The sequence below is a fragment of the Saccopteryx bilineata genome, chromosome 3, assembly GCF_036850765.1.
Source record: "Saccopteryx bilineata isolate mSacBil1 chromosome 3, mSacBil1_pri_phased_curated, whole genome shotgun sequence".
In the NCBI taxonomy this organism is placed as follows: domain Eukaryota; kingdom Metazoa; phylum Chordata; class Mammalia; order Chiroptera; family Emballonuridae; genus Saccopteryx; species Saccopteryx bilineata.
Genome location: NC_089492.1, coordinates 223584645 through 223603457, shown reverse-complemented (window position 1 = coordinate 223603457; position 18813 = coordinate 223584645). Strand labels below are relative to the sequence as shown.

The following is an 18813-nucleotide window of genomic DNA, read 5'->3' as shown; positions in this document are numbered from 1 at the left end:
AATGAAGGTCTGGAATATAAAATTTCAGGTTTCTGGGCTCACCTCGGAAAAAAATAAAAAGGAATGGTTGAATGCATAGTCTGGAAGAATTCTGGATGGTAACTTGATAGATATGTGTATTCCAAACTACCCTCTTGATGTTCTGCTTATCTGTCAGACCTCACCCTTACTGGACTATCACCCCTGAGACAGAGGAATTCCAAAAAGCTGACAAGCCACCCCAAGGAGGGGCTCCAGACATACCAGGACTTTTAATTCAACACCCACATGCTCAAAGCCCCCCAAGGAGGAGCATACCGGACATACCAGGACTTTTGCCTCAGTATCCCCTCAGGCTCTCCCAAACCCTATATAACTTGCCCCTAGTTTGTAACCAGTGCTCTTCTCCCCAGGAGAAGTGCCCGGTAGGATTCCTTTCTTCCTTTCAATAAAGCCTGTGACTCTGGTCTTTGGAACTCCCATGGATTCCAACACTTACCTCAGGGGTCACATGGGGACTAAAGGAGCTAATACATGTAAAACTCAAACCAGTGTTGGCATATAAAAAGAACTGGATAAACATTAGTGATTAATATTAATACCCTTAGTTATATGCGGGGCTTGTAGGATATAAACAGTAATAGAACATAGTTCCAGTTCTAGAAAATTTTTATCTAGAAGGAAAGATAAACAATAAATGAATATGCTCAGTACAATAATAGAACTTGAAACGTGACAAATGACTAACTTGGAATGAAAAATCCACTCAAAATGATAATAATCAGCCACCTAAATCAAATCAAGTTCAAGGAGTCATTTCTGTTTTGTTTTACAATATTACCTTTATTATAATGATGCTTCCTATTCTTGGTAACATCTGAAATTTGGAGTGCCCAGGGCTCAAGCCTGTGTCTTCTTTTCGTATGTGTCTTGGCTCATTCCTAGGTGACCTCATCTTTTCATGAACTGTCATATCTCTAAGCCCAACATCATGCCTGAACTCTAAATATATGTGACATCTCATACTGAGTACACCCAAATTCAAGTTCTCCATTTTTAGTCCCCAAATAACAGCTTAATTCTCCCAGCTACCCATCCAAAAGCCTTGTGTTCACTTGCCTCCTTTCTTGTTCTGATATCTTCTACTCAATAATCAGCAAATCATGAAACCAGTCACTTCTCCTAAAAGCATCATGTTTTCCTTCCACATTGACTATGATAATAACTTCCTAATGGGTCTCCCTGCTTCTTCTCTTGCTCCCCCCAAAGCTATTCCCAGCATAGCAGCCAGGTGATCTTTTCAAAACATCGAGAACTCACAACCTTCCAATGCTATAAATTTCAGATGGCTTCTTTCACACAGTCCTTTTCATGGCCTCTGAGGCCCTAGACTATCTGGCCCTGGACTGCCTCTCTGCCCTCCTCTTCTCCCAGTCTTCTCGCTCCCTCCACTACAGCCACACTGACCTCCTTCCTGTCACTTCAGCATGCTAATTAAGCTCTTACCTCATGGCCTTTGCACATGCTGTTCCCTTTACCTAGAATTTCCTTTTTCTAGATAGCACCACGGCGCAACCCCTCACTTTATTCAAATTTCTGCTCAAAAATCATTGTCCTAGTTTAAAAAAAGCACATATACTCCCACCCCAATCTCTGTTTTACCTTGCTTTTCCCCCTAGAGCCTGACATTCTGTTATATTGGTTTATCGACCTAACTGGAAATGTAAGCCTCATGGGGCAGAGTCCTTCTGCATTTTGGTCACATTTCCAGGGTTAGAATAGTGCCTGGCATACAATAAATGCTCAATTGATACTTGTTGGATGAATAACTGAGTTACTATTTTCTTAGCTATTGCAGAACTCCATGGTGCACAAAACATTCACAAACACAATATCCTCGTAAGCCTTTTAACAATTAGCAGGATAGTTGTTGTATGCTTTTTAGAGGTAAGTTAAGAGTCTGCTTAACATTTTTTTAAGTCCTTTGCTAAAAGGTCATGCAGCTTTTGGTCACACAGGTTAAGCCCTTGTCTTTTGCCTTCAAACCCAGTTTATTCATCACAATCAAAAAATATTATTAAAATAGTGAACAATCTATTAGTACTCCTCTTGACACTTCATTTTTAGTATCGCAATTAATCTTAACACAGATGGTTTGAGATAGGTACTCTATGATTGCTGTATTACAGATAAGGGAACTAAGGCACAGGTAAGTCACTTACCCAAGATCACGGAGCTGGTAGGTGGTATAGGCAGAATCTAGGTCCTGTCAGCCTGACTCCAGAACCTTTTTCTCAACCAACCAGCTCACCAGGCACAGCCAGGAAGGAAAAAGAACTAAGTAAACTGCAGAGCACCAACGGACAACTATCGAATTGGTTCTAGGACTTTCTACGTATTAAGCTTTTTATTTTTGCTGCATGTAGGAAAATATCTTTGTCTTTAATATCATAAGGTGAAAAGCATTTTTATCTCAAATGCAGTTTACATTATGTTGTTTTCTGCTTTTCATCTGTCTTTGAAACTGAGAGATCACTTAGGAATTATGGGTAAGGCTCATGGTTTTCCAGCAGTTTGTCCCTCTGCTCTCTTTGCCAGTTGTGCGGTGACTTCCCGGCCATGTGCACAAGCTGACATTCCCTCTGAACCTCAGAGTCCTCCTCCTCCCTCCTCACCCTGCGTCATGCCTGTGTCATAAATTCTTACCTTTTGTTTAACACACATCCTACATTGCAGAACACTCAAATGCTTTCCTTTCCTTTCTTTTTTAAAATAGAAATCTGTTTGATTGAATGTGAAGATGCTAGAAGTAGAAATGTGGCAAAATTTTAGATAGTGTGAAATCCATCTCAGCAACCTGGATTTTGAAAAGCAAATTGTGATTTCCTGACTCACTTTGTATTGAACTGGACAAGTTAGATGAACTAAAAAAGCTTTATTGACTTGTCTACTTGCTCCCAAGTCAATCAAGTGTCTGGGAACGCTGTCTACTTTCTGCTCTTTCTGGCTGTTCAAATTATTAACTTTAACATGTGCAGAAAGTGGCACAAAGATAGGTGAATACCCTTAAAATATCAGTCTCCTCAGATCTTAAATAAGCAAGCACTCAAAAGTTGAAAAATAAACCAAGTGTTGTGATTGTTTCCTAGTTCTTTGAATCATACAGGTTTATAGCACTTATCTGCGAACAGACTGAGTTCCTGCCAGCTAGCAAGCACTCTACTCATCCAAGTATCCCTAATACCTGCCACATAGTAGGGGCTCCCCAGAGTAGGTGCATAACATGGGAGATACTTGATAAATACATGTTGAAACTCTAATACTGTCTTCCATTGCCCATTGCCTACCTGTGGACTTGAGTCTCACACACACACACACACACACACACACGTGCTCATGGGCAGAGTGGTGGGCTCTTAGAGAAGAGTAGCTATGTCCTATTCATCTCTGTATTCCCAAATAGAGAACCAGCAGATAGCAAGCAATCATTAAATGATCGTTAAATTGAACAGCACAAGGACTTCAATGTTTGTTACTAGTGCTATCTGCCCTTCTCCTGCCCCACCTTGTCTGTTTTGCTCTCAAACCAGAGTGCCTAAAACCACTGCATCTATCTAATCCAATATTTGAAGGCCAGAGCTCTTAAAATTATTCAAATCAAGTTCAGAATTACATTTTAAAATTTACCCTGGCCATTTCATAAGTAGATTTAACAACTAGCAAACTGCTATCTCAGGAGGGGGGGGGAGCATAAGCTTAATGAATTTGGTCAGACATACTGTGTAACAGATGTCCAATGTGCTGCCATGAGCTTAAATCATAAATATGATGGCTCTGTTTGGCATGGCAAAATATATTAAAAGTGTTTTATTGGTCATTGGGCAACTTGCTAGGTGGGAGGGGAATAATCCTGAAAAATGCCAGAGCTGAGTCTAGTAAGCATCTCAAAAAGAGCTCTGGAAAAACACAGATAATCTGCCCACAATGATTCATCAAGTTGGTCCTTTGATTCACTAATGTGAGTGTCAAGTGCAACCATACAGTAAGGAATTGTGTAGACCTGATAAAATTCTCCTCTGGCTGCTGCTTTTCCTGCCTTAACAACTGGTACTATTCATGGCCAAAGCACAAATTGAATAAATAGCTTCAAGGCTGGCAATGTTGGACAGTGTTTTGAATTTTTTGTTTTTCCTGTGAGGCTAAATCTTGTCTGTTTCTTTCCCCAAACGCATCACATTGATAGTCTCTGTTGCATCAATAATTTTAACTTTTCTAATGCTAAGTATGGAAGGATATCTCATAAGTTAAAAATAGTTCCCATTGTATCATCAGTCCAGCCATGGATTAGTGAAGATTAAAAAAGGATTGTAATGCCTTTTTTGGCCTTGAGAAAGCTCTTACTATGCCTATGGTTCACTTGGCTTGCTGATCATTTCCATCTTAATGTAATCTTTAACATTACACTGCTACAGGTGAGGTGTTAAGTAATATATTAATACAACTATATTCACTGAGTAATTTCACAAGAAATATGTTTTTAGCTAAATTAGACATTTAACAAATGCCATTTGTAATTCATTGGGGGCAGTCTCTTTTAAACAGGCTATTGGTGTAACATAAAAAATAGTTTTTAAAATTTTAAATTTAAGTTTTGAATGTGAAATTGTATACTCTACATGCAATAGACTAACACAAGCAGAGTGCCAAGGACCTTAAGAGTCTTATAAAATAAGCAATAAGCAGTTCTATCTCTAGGAGCCAGAAATCTTTTATTAAAATTAGGGAGATTCTACATGTCCAGTTAATCATGTGGATAAGATGTGCTGAATATTTTACACTTTAAAATCAGTTTGATGAACACTAAAGACCTCAGAGACCTGAGAGCAACATAAATTGCAATATTTAAAACAAATAACTAAATAATTTAGATAGAAATTATGGTACAAAGACTGCATGAGAATAACTGGATTTAAAAAGCAAAATTAAGGAAGAAGATAATATGAGAAAGCTTACAATAAAAAAACTGAATAAATAATTTTTTGGCAAAATTATTTTGTGATAAATATCCCCATCCTATGAACATAAATGCAAAAGCTAGCAATAGGGCTATTGACATTTTAGTGGATGACTTGTTTTTATCCAAATCACAAAACAAAATTTAGTTTGCAAATTTTCAAAGGGGAATCACACTCAGAATCCAGCTGGGTTCTCCTTTTTTATTTTTTTATTTGATGATTTCATAAAAGATAAATAAGCCCTCGAACCAAGAGGTGGGTGTACTGGCACGATTAACTCTCTCACCTCAGAAATTCCACTAGGCTGGAAAGAATATTTGGGGGCGGGAAAGGGGGGATGCAGAGGTCTTTAGGACCCAGCAGGCGGCGGCAGGAGGCAGTTGTGTAGATCACTGAGAGAATACGAGGGTCCGATTCAGTTTTAATTCTGTCTCTAATCTTTGCAACAGCGGCGCTTTCTGGGTCTCGTGTTTCCCCTGCCCACTTAGCTGCCACTGGCCGCCGGGCTAAAATCGGAGCCGCCTGCACCCCATCACCCATCATGGAAACCCTCCAAGAAAAAGTGGCCCCGGACGCATGTGCCTGAGGATTCCCCACAAAAGAGGTGTCCAAAATGAAGCCCCTGATGGTGAGTCATTTATTGCAACTCCTCTGGGCAGAAGCGGGGACCTCTGGGCGCAGCGTTCCCGGGGTGCTCGGGAGAGCTCCCGGGGCGCCTCAGCCAGCGCCGCGAGGTCGCCTGTTACAAAGGGATAACTTTCCACCTGCTCCGCGTCCCCTTGTGATTTCTCGGTTCTGCCTGGGTAGGAATCCCAGAGCCGGGATGAAACTAGGGTTGCCTCGGCTCTTGGATCTTGGCAGGAAGTCCGAGGAGCCAGCGGAGAGCTGCAGGGATAGGCGCATTGCTCGGGGGGTGGGGGATGCCCCAAAGCCACCGCCTGGCAAGAACTAAGAGGGGCGAGGGAAAAGGACCTTTGTAGACTTTATCTTGGTTTCCTTGTCGGATTTCAAACTTGCAAGGGTCGCCGAGATAGAGCCCCACGGGTCCAGAAAGGAGCGGGTGCAAGGGCTAGAGATTCTAGCAGGCGAGTTGGCCGGAGGGGACCCCTCCCCAAAGTGCGAGCCCACCCCTGCCCTCACCGCCGGTGCGCTCTCGCTCCAGAAGCCAGGCGCCGCACACCACCTGCCCTCTGCCGAGAGATCTGGGAGGTGGCGTCGGCCGAGCGCAGCTACGCACCCGGAGCATCCCCTGCGGTACGCACGGAGCTGGTGCGCTTCTGCCCCGGCTGCGCGAGGCCGAGGTTAGGATCCTGGCCAGTTCTCGCTCCAGAATCTCTCCCCTCCAGTCTGACCGTCTTGCGGTTCCATCCGGCGCGCTCCTCCTGGGTCGGTTCTCAGCTGCTCTGTGTTCTCTCCCGCCCGCCCGCAGCGCCATGGTCTGGCAGTGTGTTTAGCGCTCACCACCATGTGCACCAGCTTGTTGCTTGTGTACAGCAGCCTCGGCGGCCAGAAGGACCGACCCCAGCAACAGCAGCAGCAGCAGCAGCAGGCAGCGGCGACCGGCAGCGCGCAGCCGTCGGCGGAGAGTAGCCCCCCGTCACGCCCCGGGGCCCCCGCGGGACCGCGATCGCTGTACGGATACCTTGGCGTGGCGGACCACAAGGTGACAGCTCACTCGCCAACCCACACGCCACCCAGCCAGGGAATCCCGCGCACCTGAACCTGCCCTCTTCCTCGGGGCTGGGAGGCGCCGTGAGTAGGTGCCGTTCTGAAGGCGGAACGAGGAGTGGACCCACTGGGGTGAAGTGGGATAATTCCTAGTTGATATGAATTCCTATTGGAAAAGAATGCAAAGTTTTTCAGGGAATAGAGGTGGGATGAGTGGACCCCAAAGCCTAATTTCCGAACAAGAATGGGCCCTGGTACTAGTATCCTTTAATCTCTAGAATTGCAGCTACCGGTGGGTGCTGGGTTCCTGAAACCTGGGGCTTGGCCGCCGAGTCGCGCCCTTGTGGGAGGAGAGCGGGATGGAGCGAGTACTACCAGCGCTAGCGTTCCTCCGACCGCGAACCCGGCTGAATCGCTGCCGGTCCGCCGCCGCTGCTCGGGCTCAAAGATTCCCCTCTGATCTCTGCTTTGGATTGCTGAGGGCAGAATCGCCACAGCCCTGGTGAGCGGTGCCCAGGCAGGCGCGGAAGGCTGGAGGCACAAACTCAGCTTCCATTGGCTTGAAACTCACCATTGAGGGCCTGTTTTCCTCTGCCTTCCGCTGCATGGCTAGGCTAATAATAAGATTTTTTTTTTTTTAATTGAGCCTCCTTCCCTGGAATAATGAATCTTTGGTTTCGGTGTGTGAAGCCTCTGGGAGACTCCTAATCAAGTTTTCTGGTTCTGAAAAGACAATTTAATATAGTTTAAATGTATTCCCCATTATTTGAAGCTGCTAACATATTTTGATTAAAACAGCATTTCACTCTGTGTCTGCTCTGTGAAGGTAGAGGATTTCTTGAAACCACCCAACTATTCTGCTTTTTATATTACTAGCTTTTATGGTTGTGAACCAAAGTAATATTTAGCAGGTGATCCTTTTGTATGAAAAGATTGTTCTTACCCTGCATGAAAACATCAAACTTTTTTAAAGTAACAATCAAAATATTTCGACTCATTGTGCAATAAATAACGCTAAGAGTTTTGGAAGATACAAAAGAATTTAAGGGAGGACTCAGCCTTTAGAGACTTTCAATGCCTGTGGTTGGGGGGGGGGGGCTACCATGAAGTATAAGTGGATGGATGGATCGGTGGGTGGGTGGGTGGGTGGGTGGATGGATGGATGGATAGATAGATGATAGATGATAGATAGATGATAGATAGATAGATAGATAGATAGATAGATAGATAATAGATAGATACATACATACACTGATAGATATAAATGTATAGGAAATGCAAGATATAAACTGTTACTGTCAGCTACAGAGATGAGAAAGATCATTGCCCCCTTGAAAGATCAAAGAAAGTTTCTTTGAAAACGTGTAACTTGCACTGTGAAGACTTCAGAGAAACAGAAAATAGGGAGAGATTTTTTTAGGAAGTGATTTGGGGAGGGGCTGGTGGTAGACTCAAAACCACAAGTAGAGGGCCATCAGTTTTACAATTACAGCTTCAGTTTTGTAAGTTGTTGGTTGGTTACATACTTTGTGTCTGCATGTGGGAGGAAGCAAGGAATTGAGGCTGGCGCTTCAGGAAAGTTTAGACATCAGCCTCTGACATCTGTGGATGGATGTGGTGTTTACGTGTAACTGGTATATGATGAATACACTGAACTTAGTGGATTTTCATGGCTATTGTTTAGTGGAAATGGCTATTAGCACTGGTGGAGTTTTGATTAATAGGGGTGTCAAAGGTACATTTGCAGAAAGCTTTGATGAGCCTTTGCGAAGATATTCTCGTATATTCCTCTATGTGCTGTTCTGTTGGACCAGCTATGAATATCAATAGCCTTAGGCCAAATATGATATCCTCATGTTTGTTCTTAAAACAGTGTTTATTCACACGAACATGTTGGATTCCGTTTACAATGTATCAGAGCCTTATTTCATTAAAATGAAGAACAGCTCTTTTTTTAGAAGGAATGTTGAAACTCTATATGAGAAAGTGAAATAATCAGTAGTAAAAGGGTTTTATAAACTATAAAATGTAGCCTGACCTGTGGTGGTGCAGTGGGTAAAGCGTGGACCTGGGAACACTGAGGTCGCCAGTTCAAAACCCCAGGCTTGCCTGGTCAAGGTGCACATGGGAGTTGATGCTTCCTGCTCCTTCCTCTCTTCTCTTTCTCTCTCTCTCCTCTCTAAAATGAATTTAAAAAATATTAAACTATAAAATGTAATGTGCGTGATAAATATGTGTGAATGTCCTTGGAATTGTTAGCAGAGAATTATGAACATGACCAGGAAAATCTTTGCAGATAATTAAGAGTAATGAAATTATTTCATAGAAAACCAACATCTCACAAAATTCCATACCCAAAGGTTTCAACAAATTTACCTTACCCCAAGCAAAGGAACAGATACAAATTTTAAAAGCTATGCTTTCTTTCTAGGCATCATCTCAGTTGTCCCACTGAGCTATATATAAACTTATGCTCAAAATGCAATCATTGGCACTCTTTACTGTTACTATTTAGCTGGCTAGAAATTAAGCAGAAGTCCATTTCTGATGGCTATCTTGATGCATGTGTAAAATGTTTGCATCCTCTTCAAATGGTGCTGTTTAATCAGGTTTATCTGGGATCATCCTATAATCTTGTTTAAGCAGACATTTGTTAGAATATTGCTAGATTTTTGTTTTCAAATAACACCAGGAAGGGTAGGCAATTTTTCTATTCTTATGTTATCAGATGATACTCTGATTGGTTTTTTTTCACTCTCATATCAGGCCTTAGAGAAATTATAACATGTGTCGAATGTGATGACCAACAAGCCATATGCTGCTGCATATTGAATCAGAATTCCAACAGACTTTTTATTTGCTGTTGATTTACAGAATCTGGAGAGACTTACAGATACCATTTAGGAAAATATTCACATCTCCATGGCCAGAAGTCTCAAAGTCTGCTAAATATGTAGTGTTTGTGTTCAGTTATATGATGTTATTAACATTACAACTCCAAGATTAAATTCAACAGGTGGTCCTAATCCCAAGCACCTGAATTTCACAAATTACAGCCTGTGTGCAATGACAGTCTTGTCTCGTACGGCTGCAGCCTAAATTACTGTTGAGATTAAATCACTGTGTGCCTTTGTTGAAAGACATACTGCAAGTTAAGTCAGTGATGAGCAATATGTGTTGAAGCTTAAAATATCACTTTCCATGGTCATATTTCCTACTTCCTCTTTTACAGATGATGTGAGCTGAAATTGTAATTCCAGTAGGACCAAGTGAGGGTGTTTGGTGTTTCTTGTGCTAATGAAGGCATTTCATTTTTTGTTGGATCCTTTCTTTCCATTTCCACCCCCTGTCCCCCACACCTTTCCCCATAAATGTTTCACCAGTTCATTTCTATCTCGTTACATGTCTGTCATCACAGTGACTGCATCTGTTTTTTGCCATTACATTCCTGGTTCCTGTTTTTAAAAGCCATCAATTTCTAACTTGATTGGCCAGACACCAGCGAAGAAGCCAGTTTTTCGAAACGTCTGCATTGAGAACTGTAGCATAATATACAATCAAACTGAAACTCGCATACACCCAATCAAGCAACCCTCCAAGGCAAGCTCCCAGTCTCCCAGCAGAGTGGAAGGGGGCATGCAGCACCATTCTATTTCCAGTCTGGATCTGGACTGGGTAGATAAAGTCATTTGCCATCTGGTGGACTCTGTGAAATGAAACTGTGAGCTGATTCTTATTTCCAGTGGACAGGAGCCTTATCACAAAAGGCCCATTTGTCACCTGGACTGCCCTTTGCTGAGATGGCTTAGGCAAGGGCAGTGATCAATGGGGTCTGAAGCTGAGCTGCTATCTCCTTGCTTCAGTAGTAGCCCCCAGGAATGGATTTTATACATACCTGTAACATGCTTCTTGCTTTTTTGCTTCGTTCCTCCCATAAGTCCTCAGTTATTCAAGCAAAGCAAACTTCATAGAAGAAATAGTATTATAAATATTAAATGGTAAATGTCCAGTTGGAATAAGACAAATCAATGCAAGAGTTGAAAAATAATTCAAAACCAGATTAAAAAGGCATATGCCATATAACCTACTTTGAAATTATGGCATGATTATAAATTATAAATTCTTCCTTTAGAAAAGCATATAAATTATCAAATACAAGTTCATGCCACTTATTAAACTCCATTTTATGGTTTTGGAGTCCTCCGATGCATTGTAAATAATTTGGATCTTAAATAAATTCAAAGAGTTAATTTTCAGTGCTCAGGTGTTACAAAACATAATCAGCCAATGATAATTAAAACCTGTTTTCACAAAGCATCAACCAAAAGGAATCATGAAATGGACTATTTTTTCATGGGCGAGGAGTTCTGATAATGTGGTTGCTTTTAATGGGAGAATTGTTTATAAAACATACATTAAAATACTTCACCTTCCTTAGTTTTATGAGAGCCAGGAGTATTTATCCAGCTTCCTGCAGGAGGAATCCCAAAATAACTTGATGCCAAAGCCAAGACCAAACCTGGGGGATGAGTCTGACCTGGCTCCCTCCTAAGTTCATCATTCTGGCCTCCTTGCTGATCCGTGAACACTCGTTCAGCCTCAGCACTTGCTGTTTCCTTTTTCTTCAAAGCTCTAACCCAATATCTTTTGTATAGTTTTGGTTTCTTCTGGCCATTCACCCCTCAGATCAGATGTCATCTTCTTGTGGCCCCCTCCTCAACAGTCATTCTCTATTATATCAGCCTGTCTTATTTTCCTTATAATTCTTAATATTTGAAATAATCTTAAGTTTACTTGCCTATTGTTTGCCCTTTATCCAAGAGACTAAGCACTGTGACAGCAAAGTATTTATTTGTACATCTTTTTTTTTGAGATTTTATTTTTTAATTTTAGAGAGGAGAGAGAGAGAGAGAGAGAGAGAGAGAATGAGAGAGACAGAAGAGAGAGAAGAGGGGAGGAGCAGGAAGCATCAACTCCCATGTGTGCCTTGACCAGGCAAGCCCAGGGTTTCCAACCGGCAACCTCAGTGTCCCAGGCCGACGCTTTATCCACTGCGCCACCACAGGTCAGGCTGCTTGTACATCTTGTAGACCAGTTTAATTTCAGGCCATAGATCAGTATTTGGTACGTAGGCACACAATAAGTGTTTATTGAAGGGAAAAAAAGTAAGGTGTGTGTGAGGGTGGGAAGGCTGCCAGGAAGGACAGAGCCGCCTCAGCTGTGTCAAGTCCTTTCTGTCCAGGAAATATCAGTGCAGTCCCAGGCCCTGGCACGTCTCATCTTTCTTTAATTTGGTATAATAATAATAATACTAATAATTGGAAGGAAAAAAGAAGAAATTATTAAAGCATAAGAATCTTTGGGAATGAGATTTAGGAATCTACATTTTAACAGGCTTCCTTTAAAATTCTTGTGCACATGGAAGTTTGAAAATCATCATTTGAAATATTTTTAATCATTACAATGTGTAGTTCTATAACTAATTTGTTTCTAGGTTTTTGGACTAGTCGCAGTCCTTAGTAAATATGGATTGAAGGCCTAAGAGTTGCAAAATTGAGTATTATTGAGAAAGAACACAATCCCTGCCCTCAAAGAACCTTTGATCTAATTGGAGAGAAAAAGAGACAGAAGCAAGAAAGGTTAAATAATAAAGCAAATTCTGAATAATAATATGAAACCAGGAAACAATAAATCAAGGCATTGAGACGAAAAAGAGGCAATTTCTGTGATCTTTCTCTTTTATAAAATAAGTTCAGTACTATTATTAACTTAAGAGTTTTAAAACTTTCTAACTAAAATGTTGTTACTTATTAGCCCTTTTCAATACATATGTGCTTGTATATATCTATTATTTAGTATATGACATCCAGTGAATAATTAGTAAACAACTTAGATGTCAAAGTAACTTCAAAGTGGATTGCTTTTATTCAAATTTACAATTTGTTTATTATTTTTCTTTGGAATGGCATAGGGCGTCCTGGACCTTTTTTTTTTTTTTTTTTTAGATTTTATTTATTGATTTTACAGAGAGAGGAGAGGTGGGGGAATGAGAAGTATCTACTCATAGTCGCTTTGCTTTAGACTGCTCATTGATTGCTTGTCGTACATGCTGTGACGGGGCAAGTCTAGGGTTTCGAACCGGCAACCTCAGCATTCCAGGTTGACACTTTATCCACTGCACCACCACAGGTCAGGCGGATGTCCTGGACTTTTTAAGGGAGCTAACCCAGTTGCCCTGTTCAACTATATCTGTGATATATGGTGACCTTATTTCCCAAACCAAATCTCATAACGTATGGTATGATGAATTTGAATATAATTGTGTTGGTTTGCAATCAGATCTGTCCTGGAATCTTGATGTTTGTTTCAGAGAGGGCTTTTTGTAACCCAAGGTCAAGTGGCAGCACAGGATAGTTTCTCTCCTATGAATACTGGGTAAGGAGAGATTAAAGTTGAAAAAAGGCTTTGAAAAATTAAAACCCACCATTAACCAACTAATCATTCTGAAGACCTCCTATACACTCAATATATACTCTTTGAGCAGCTGTGAAGGATCTGAAGGCTAGAAAGACAAGGATTGATTATATCTTAAATAGTAATATTATTAATCATACCTTGTGAACTCAATTCAACAGAAGAATTAGCTTGGGACTCAATAAACTTATGATCAAAAACTGATAAAAACTTGGGGGGGTGGGGACATTTATGAGACATATTCAAACTCTTCTTCACAAGCTCTTTTGGTCTTAAACTCAGTCTGTAACTGGGACAAATGTTTTTATTGCATAATCCATTCATTATGGTTTCTCAAATAAAAGTCACGGGTATACATATGTTCAGTTTAGACAGCACATCCGCAAGGAAGGTTTGTCTTACCTGCAGCCCACGTGAGAGCTGAGCTGTATGTTTTGTCTTCATAGCCAGGGTCCCATGATAATACTTATTCTGGTTTATTGTTATTTCTTATCTAAAATTGTCTGCCTTCCCCACTTGACAATCAGCTCTTGGAGGCTGGGGAATATTTTTTTCTCTTTTTGGTCATTGTATCTCAGCCTGAAATAAAATGGGTCCTCCATAAATAAATTTGTTGAATAAATGAGTAAATCTACATAAAAGGTTTTAATTTCTTACAAAAAAACCTGCATTAAGAGTTTTTGACCACTTGTCGTTCCTGAGAATGGATAGCTACACATCCTAAGTAACTATTTCTCCTGCCACATTTGTAGTCCTGTAATTATTTCATTTCTACATTCTGGTGCTTATCAGATCTCTTAAAACATATTCAGAATTTTAGAGCTAACAGAAAACTTAAAATTTATCAAAGGGAATTCATGAATGGTCATGTGATTTGCCCAAAGTGTGGGTTAGTGGCAGAGCTAAGGCTAAAATGCGGGTCTCTGATGTGAATATCATTACCATATGGAAAATTCAGTGCCAATATATTCTAAGCAGCGACTCAACATTATTTGAGCAGAATTTATTTAAATGAAGAGCCAAAGCCTGTCCAGTTTTCAGGAAGAAATAAATATTTAAACATCTTATTATTCTGAAGTGAATATGAGAATATGCCTCTGGATAGTTAAAAATAGCTTCTTCCACCAACCACTGACTTATCAATGGGTGCTCTAAAGGCTGTACAAAATGTACAGTACCCATGTCAATGGGTACCATTTGCAAATCAGAGTGGATTTTGCCTTTAAAAAGTAAACCAAGTCAAAGAAGTGTTCTGTTTAATTATTTGCAAAAAAATGTCCTGACCAGACCACTTATTCAGCTCAATTACCTTCTCCACAGTGAGGAAGAAAGTGAGGAGACTCATTTAACCAAGGGTTTGAAGAACTCCCATTCCACAAATAATCATCCACTTCTCCAAATTCTGAGATGTGATACTGAGTCTGAGATAGAATCACTTTGGGCAAATGAGAAATCATGTGACCTCTGCTATGGAAAAATAACCTTGAAAAGTCAGCTCAGTGTGAAAAGGAAACTTTTTAATCTTGTTCTCTTTGAATGGCTGAGAAGGTGTCCCTAATGTTCCTTGGGAACCTCACAGGTTCAGAGGCTACTCTGGCAGACGGAAATGCAGAGCTAAAACATTTTTTTCTAATAGGAAATCATACTCTGGAAATTAATTGCACATATGGGACCTCTCCACCAACTGAACTACATTCTTGAGTTTCTAATTTACAGATCTGTTTATGTTCTTTGCATCTTTCTAATGGCTTCCCCTTGCCTAGAGCATCAACTTGACTCCACAGGAAGGCTCCCAAAGCCCCGACAGGGTCTGTCTGACCTACTTCTCCAACCTCATCTCCCACAGTGGAGATTACAATTCCTATACCTTTGTAAGAGTTGAAATATTCTCTGTGTTTTATACATGCCTCTAATGACACAATATTGTGATTATTTGTCTGAATGCTTGTCTCCTGGAAAGTTGCACCTTCTTGAAGCCAGGAACATAACTTATACAGCCTGGTATTTTTAGAACCTATCACTGTATCTTACACATGTCAAACTCAATAAATCTTTGTTAGATGTTGGGCGAACAGAGTCCTGTTGTAATTATATGTAATAGCAGCAGCTTTGAACAAGTCTGGCTAACAGACTTACTTATCATAGAAATGACAAGTAGGGACAAAAGGACTTCACATATGTGGCATACAGTTAATTCCTGGTTTCCCTTTACATACAGAGCAGCATGTGCTGACCTTTCTGGAGCAGGTGGGCAGGTATAGAGATACAGAAATGCCCACATCTGAGGACCGTATGGCATCATAGGAGGCAGAGGACATGCTTAAGCTTTTCACTTGGCAGCTTTTGGCAAGGCATGCAACTTCTTGGCCTGAGCTGTCTGCAGAAAAGGAACTTAAACTATACTGCTCACAAAAATTAGGGGATATTTCAAAATGAATATGAAGTGATAAAAAGAAAAAGAATTTGATTTTTTTTTATTAAACATGACATCAGAAAAGCAAATGACAAGTCAAAGAAAGTTGTTCGCTTATGCAAATGAGATGCAAAACCAACTTTTATTTCATTGGTGAAAATGCACTGTACAAAAAGCTGAAAGTACTGGAGTATCTGCACGTTCCCTGATCCTCTAATTTTTGTGAGCAGGTTAGATTCATTCTCTCATTTATCAAATACCATTGTATGTCTACCACCATGTATTTCCCAATATAGTCAGGACCCAAGAGGCAACAATGAATAAGGTGTGACACCTGACTGCATGACTTACATCTGTGAGAAAGGCAGATAAACTCATGAAATTACAGTGCAGGTCTGGATAGAAATATTTACAGGCTGTAGAGATCAGATCTTAGCCTGAAAGCTTTGGGGAAGTCTTTAAAGGGTAAATCAGAGAGGAGTGCCCGCATCGGATGAGTATGTCAATGGATCTCCATGGCTTTGGTGTAGCACAGAGCAGAAAAGTCTTAGGTTAGAGGGAGAGGAACCAGTTAGAAGACTGTTGCTGTGATCTTCATTAAGTGACGCTGGTGGCCAGAGGATAAAGGGACTTATGGTTTCCGCCAACCCCACTTTCTGTGCTGGCCCACCCCAATGTGTTCATACTGACAGTCTGAATGCAGCTCTTAAACAGCAGGTTAGTGGTTCAGGACTGCCTTGAACCACTATGGTGCCCCACCTTTGTCTAATTTCAAACTTCACTGTGCATCTTAATACCACATGCTGACTTGAGCAAAAACAGTGGTGTTGTGGTTAAGGCTGAAGTAAGCTGTTTGTGGAGACTCCATAATGTATGCTCACTAGGACAGGAACTAAATCCGCCATCTGCGGAAGAGCCAGTGGGGTGTAGAAAGAATGTGCTGGAAGAAACTTCATTATATAACAGTTCCGCTGGGGGAGACTTGATTCTAGAATAACCTTGTCAAGGGAGACTTTGTTGCATAACAAATCTTACCAGGTACAGAGCTGTTGGAAGTATGGGGTGGAGAGTAGTTTCCTCTCCTTTCGTTTTCCACATAGTTGTAGAGAGAGCAATTATCATTCTTTTTTTTTTTAACTTTATTTTAAAATTTTGGTTACAGTTTCATTTTTGTTTTCTTAACAAGGCTACGTTTAATCTCTCAGGATTAAAAAAACATTCTTTTAAATCATTTCAGTTAACAACTTCTGAGAAAAGTGAAGTTTGTATTTTTCTTGCATCAGAAGGTAATTGACCTAATGCATTCATTTGGTTGGGAGCAAATATACAAATACCTGAGTGAACTCTGGTTTTATGGTTACTTGGCAATTTCACACCCGCCAGGCTGCTGTTGGGGATTTCCATGCTGTCTCAAATGATCTGAAGTGGTATCTTCTTCCACTCTAGACTGCAAGTCATAAAGCTGGTTCATTTCATTTTATTCTGTTTGTTTCAAGTTTTGAACAAGTGCGGGAAGTGATAACATTCTGCTTATATTTCAGATCCTGGAAAAGGGATTGTAGGAATTTGGGCGTGTTCCCTGCCACCAGTGCCCCAAATGAAGCTTTGCCTTGATGTTCTAGCCATCACTAATCCCTTGAAGAATTAAGTTCCTTGCTCTTGTTAACAATTCTGTGGGGTTTTGGGCTCAGTTTGAAATGTGATGGATTTTTAATTTGAAAGTTGAGAAATAAAAGTCAGAGAAAGCTATCATAGAGAACAGGCTTTCTCAACTGAATGACCCTGCAGGAGTCAAGTATTAAGATGTAATATAACAATTTGACCCAGGACCAAGAATAAGGACCTTCCCAATGGTGTCTCACTCTTCAGAAGTTTGAAGTTTGGAAGAGAGCCAGACTTGACTTTATGTGTCTTCCAGGGTCATCTGCCAACCTGTGGTTACCAATACATAGTAGTGTTTCATGCAGATGATGCTTGTAGATCGTATTTGAGATCATGGAATGCCCTCTATCTGGGAAAAGCGTCCTCTGCATTATCCCCATGATAGCACATTGAGAAGGAGAGATGGGAGTGGACAGCCAGAGTGCTAGTTCTGGAAACAAAGTTAACCCCAGTTCAATCATAAATGCTTGATGCTGAGATTCTCAAAATGGCAAAAGGTAAAAAAAAAATCATTATTCATAAATCTACCACTAAGTCATAATTACTGCTGATAAATTAATGTTCCTTATAGACTTTTTTATACCTAACAAATGTGTGTATGTAATATTTTAATGTACTTCCCTCTCATTTTTTTACTCACATATGTTGGGTCCATGGGTGTCCATGTGTATATTGTTTTACCAATAAGATATGACCAATGGTCTAATGAAGGGCCTTAGATCTTAGTAAAGGACTTATCTTATTTAATAGCTTAAAGCCAAAATATATTACAATAAGAGTTAGAACAATTAGAAAATGTGTTGATAATTGTGGTGAATTCTCCACATATTAATTCTCAAGATATGGGCATCTCCCCACTAGCTTGGAGACACTTCTCCTTCCCTGTTGTTACCCTCCGTCCAGCACTTGTAACTGTGGCGATGTCTCCATTCCTACCTTTCATTCCCTACCCGTTTGCTCAGCTACAGAATATGTTCCAGAATGTATGTTTTAAAAGTCATTCCTATTAGTCTCTTAATCCTTCTTGTCACTTTTCTCTAACTGTCCTCCAACCCATCAGTAGCTATTTGGGGACCTCGCCCATGGCAAACTCATATGGATTTCCAGGACACAGAGAGGATGGTCCCCATCTTCACAGTCACTGCACAGTCCCTTTCCAGACATCTGCCTCGTATTTGCCTTTATTTTCTGGTATTTCACTCTGTGACTTAATTCCCTGTCCATATATAGTACAGATCTAATTTCTTGTCCACATACAATACAGGTTGACTTTGACATAACTGTTTTTCCTTAAAATAAAATTTACAGCACAGATAATGATCACTTTCTTCTTCATTGGCAACCTTTTATGCATATCTTGTTCATCTTCCACTTTTATAAAACATTTTAATTGCTTTACCTTATTTTAACCTCTCACTTACTGAATTCCATGACTGTTCTTCCTTACTCTTTTTTTTTCTTCTAGTACTCGATGATATCTCTGAGTAACACTATTTCTTACATCTTTCAAACATGTACTAGCTGTTATTTCTTGATTTTGGCAAAACCTCAGAACTCATTATTCTTCCAGTCCATGGGTAGAATAATACTGTCATTAGAGAC

General features: G+C 40.5%; 1 protein-coding gene across 1 annotated transcript in view; it reads left to right on the top strand.

The window, feature by feature from the left end:
• The first annotated feature begins 5408 nt into the window (after nucleotides 1-5408).
• Nucleotides 5409-18813, top strand: part of ST6GALNAC5 (ST6 N-acetylgalactosaminide alpha-2,6-sialyltransferase 5) — a 193194-nt gene continuing 179789 nt past the window's right edge. Inside the window, exons 1-2 of the mRNA XM_066268871.1 lie at nucleotides 5409-5622; nucleotides 6424-6657. Coding sequence (XP_066124968.1) covers nucleotides 5608-5622; nucleotides 6424-6657 — 249 coding nt within the window. The 5' untranslated portion in view covers nucleotides 5409-5607. The remainder of the gene's footprint in view (nucleotides 5623-6423; nucleotides 6658-18813) is intronic.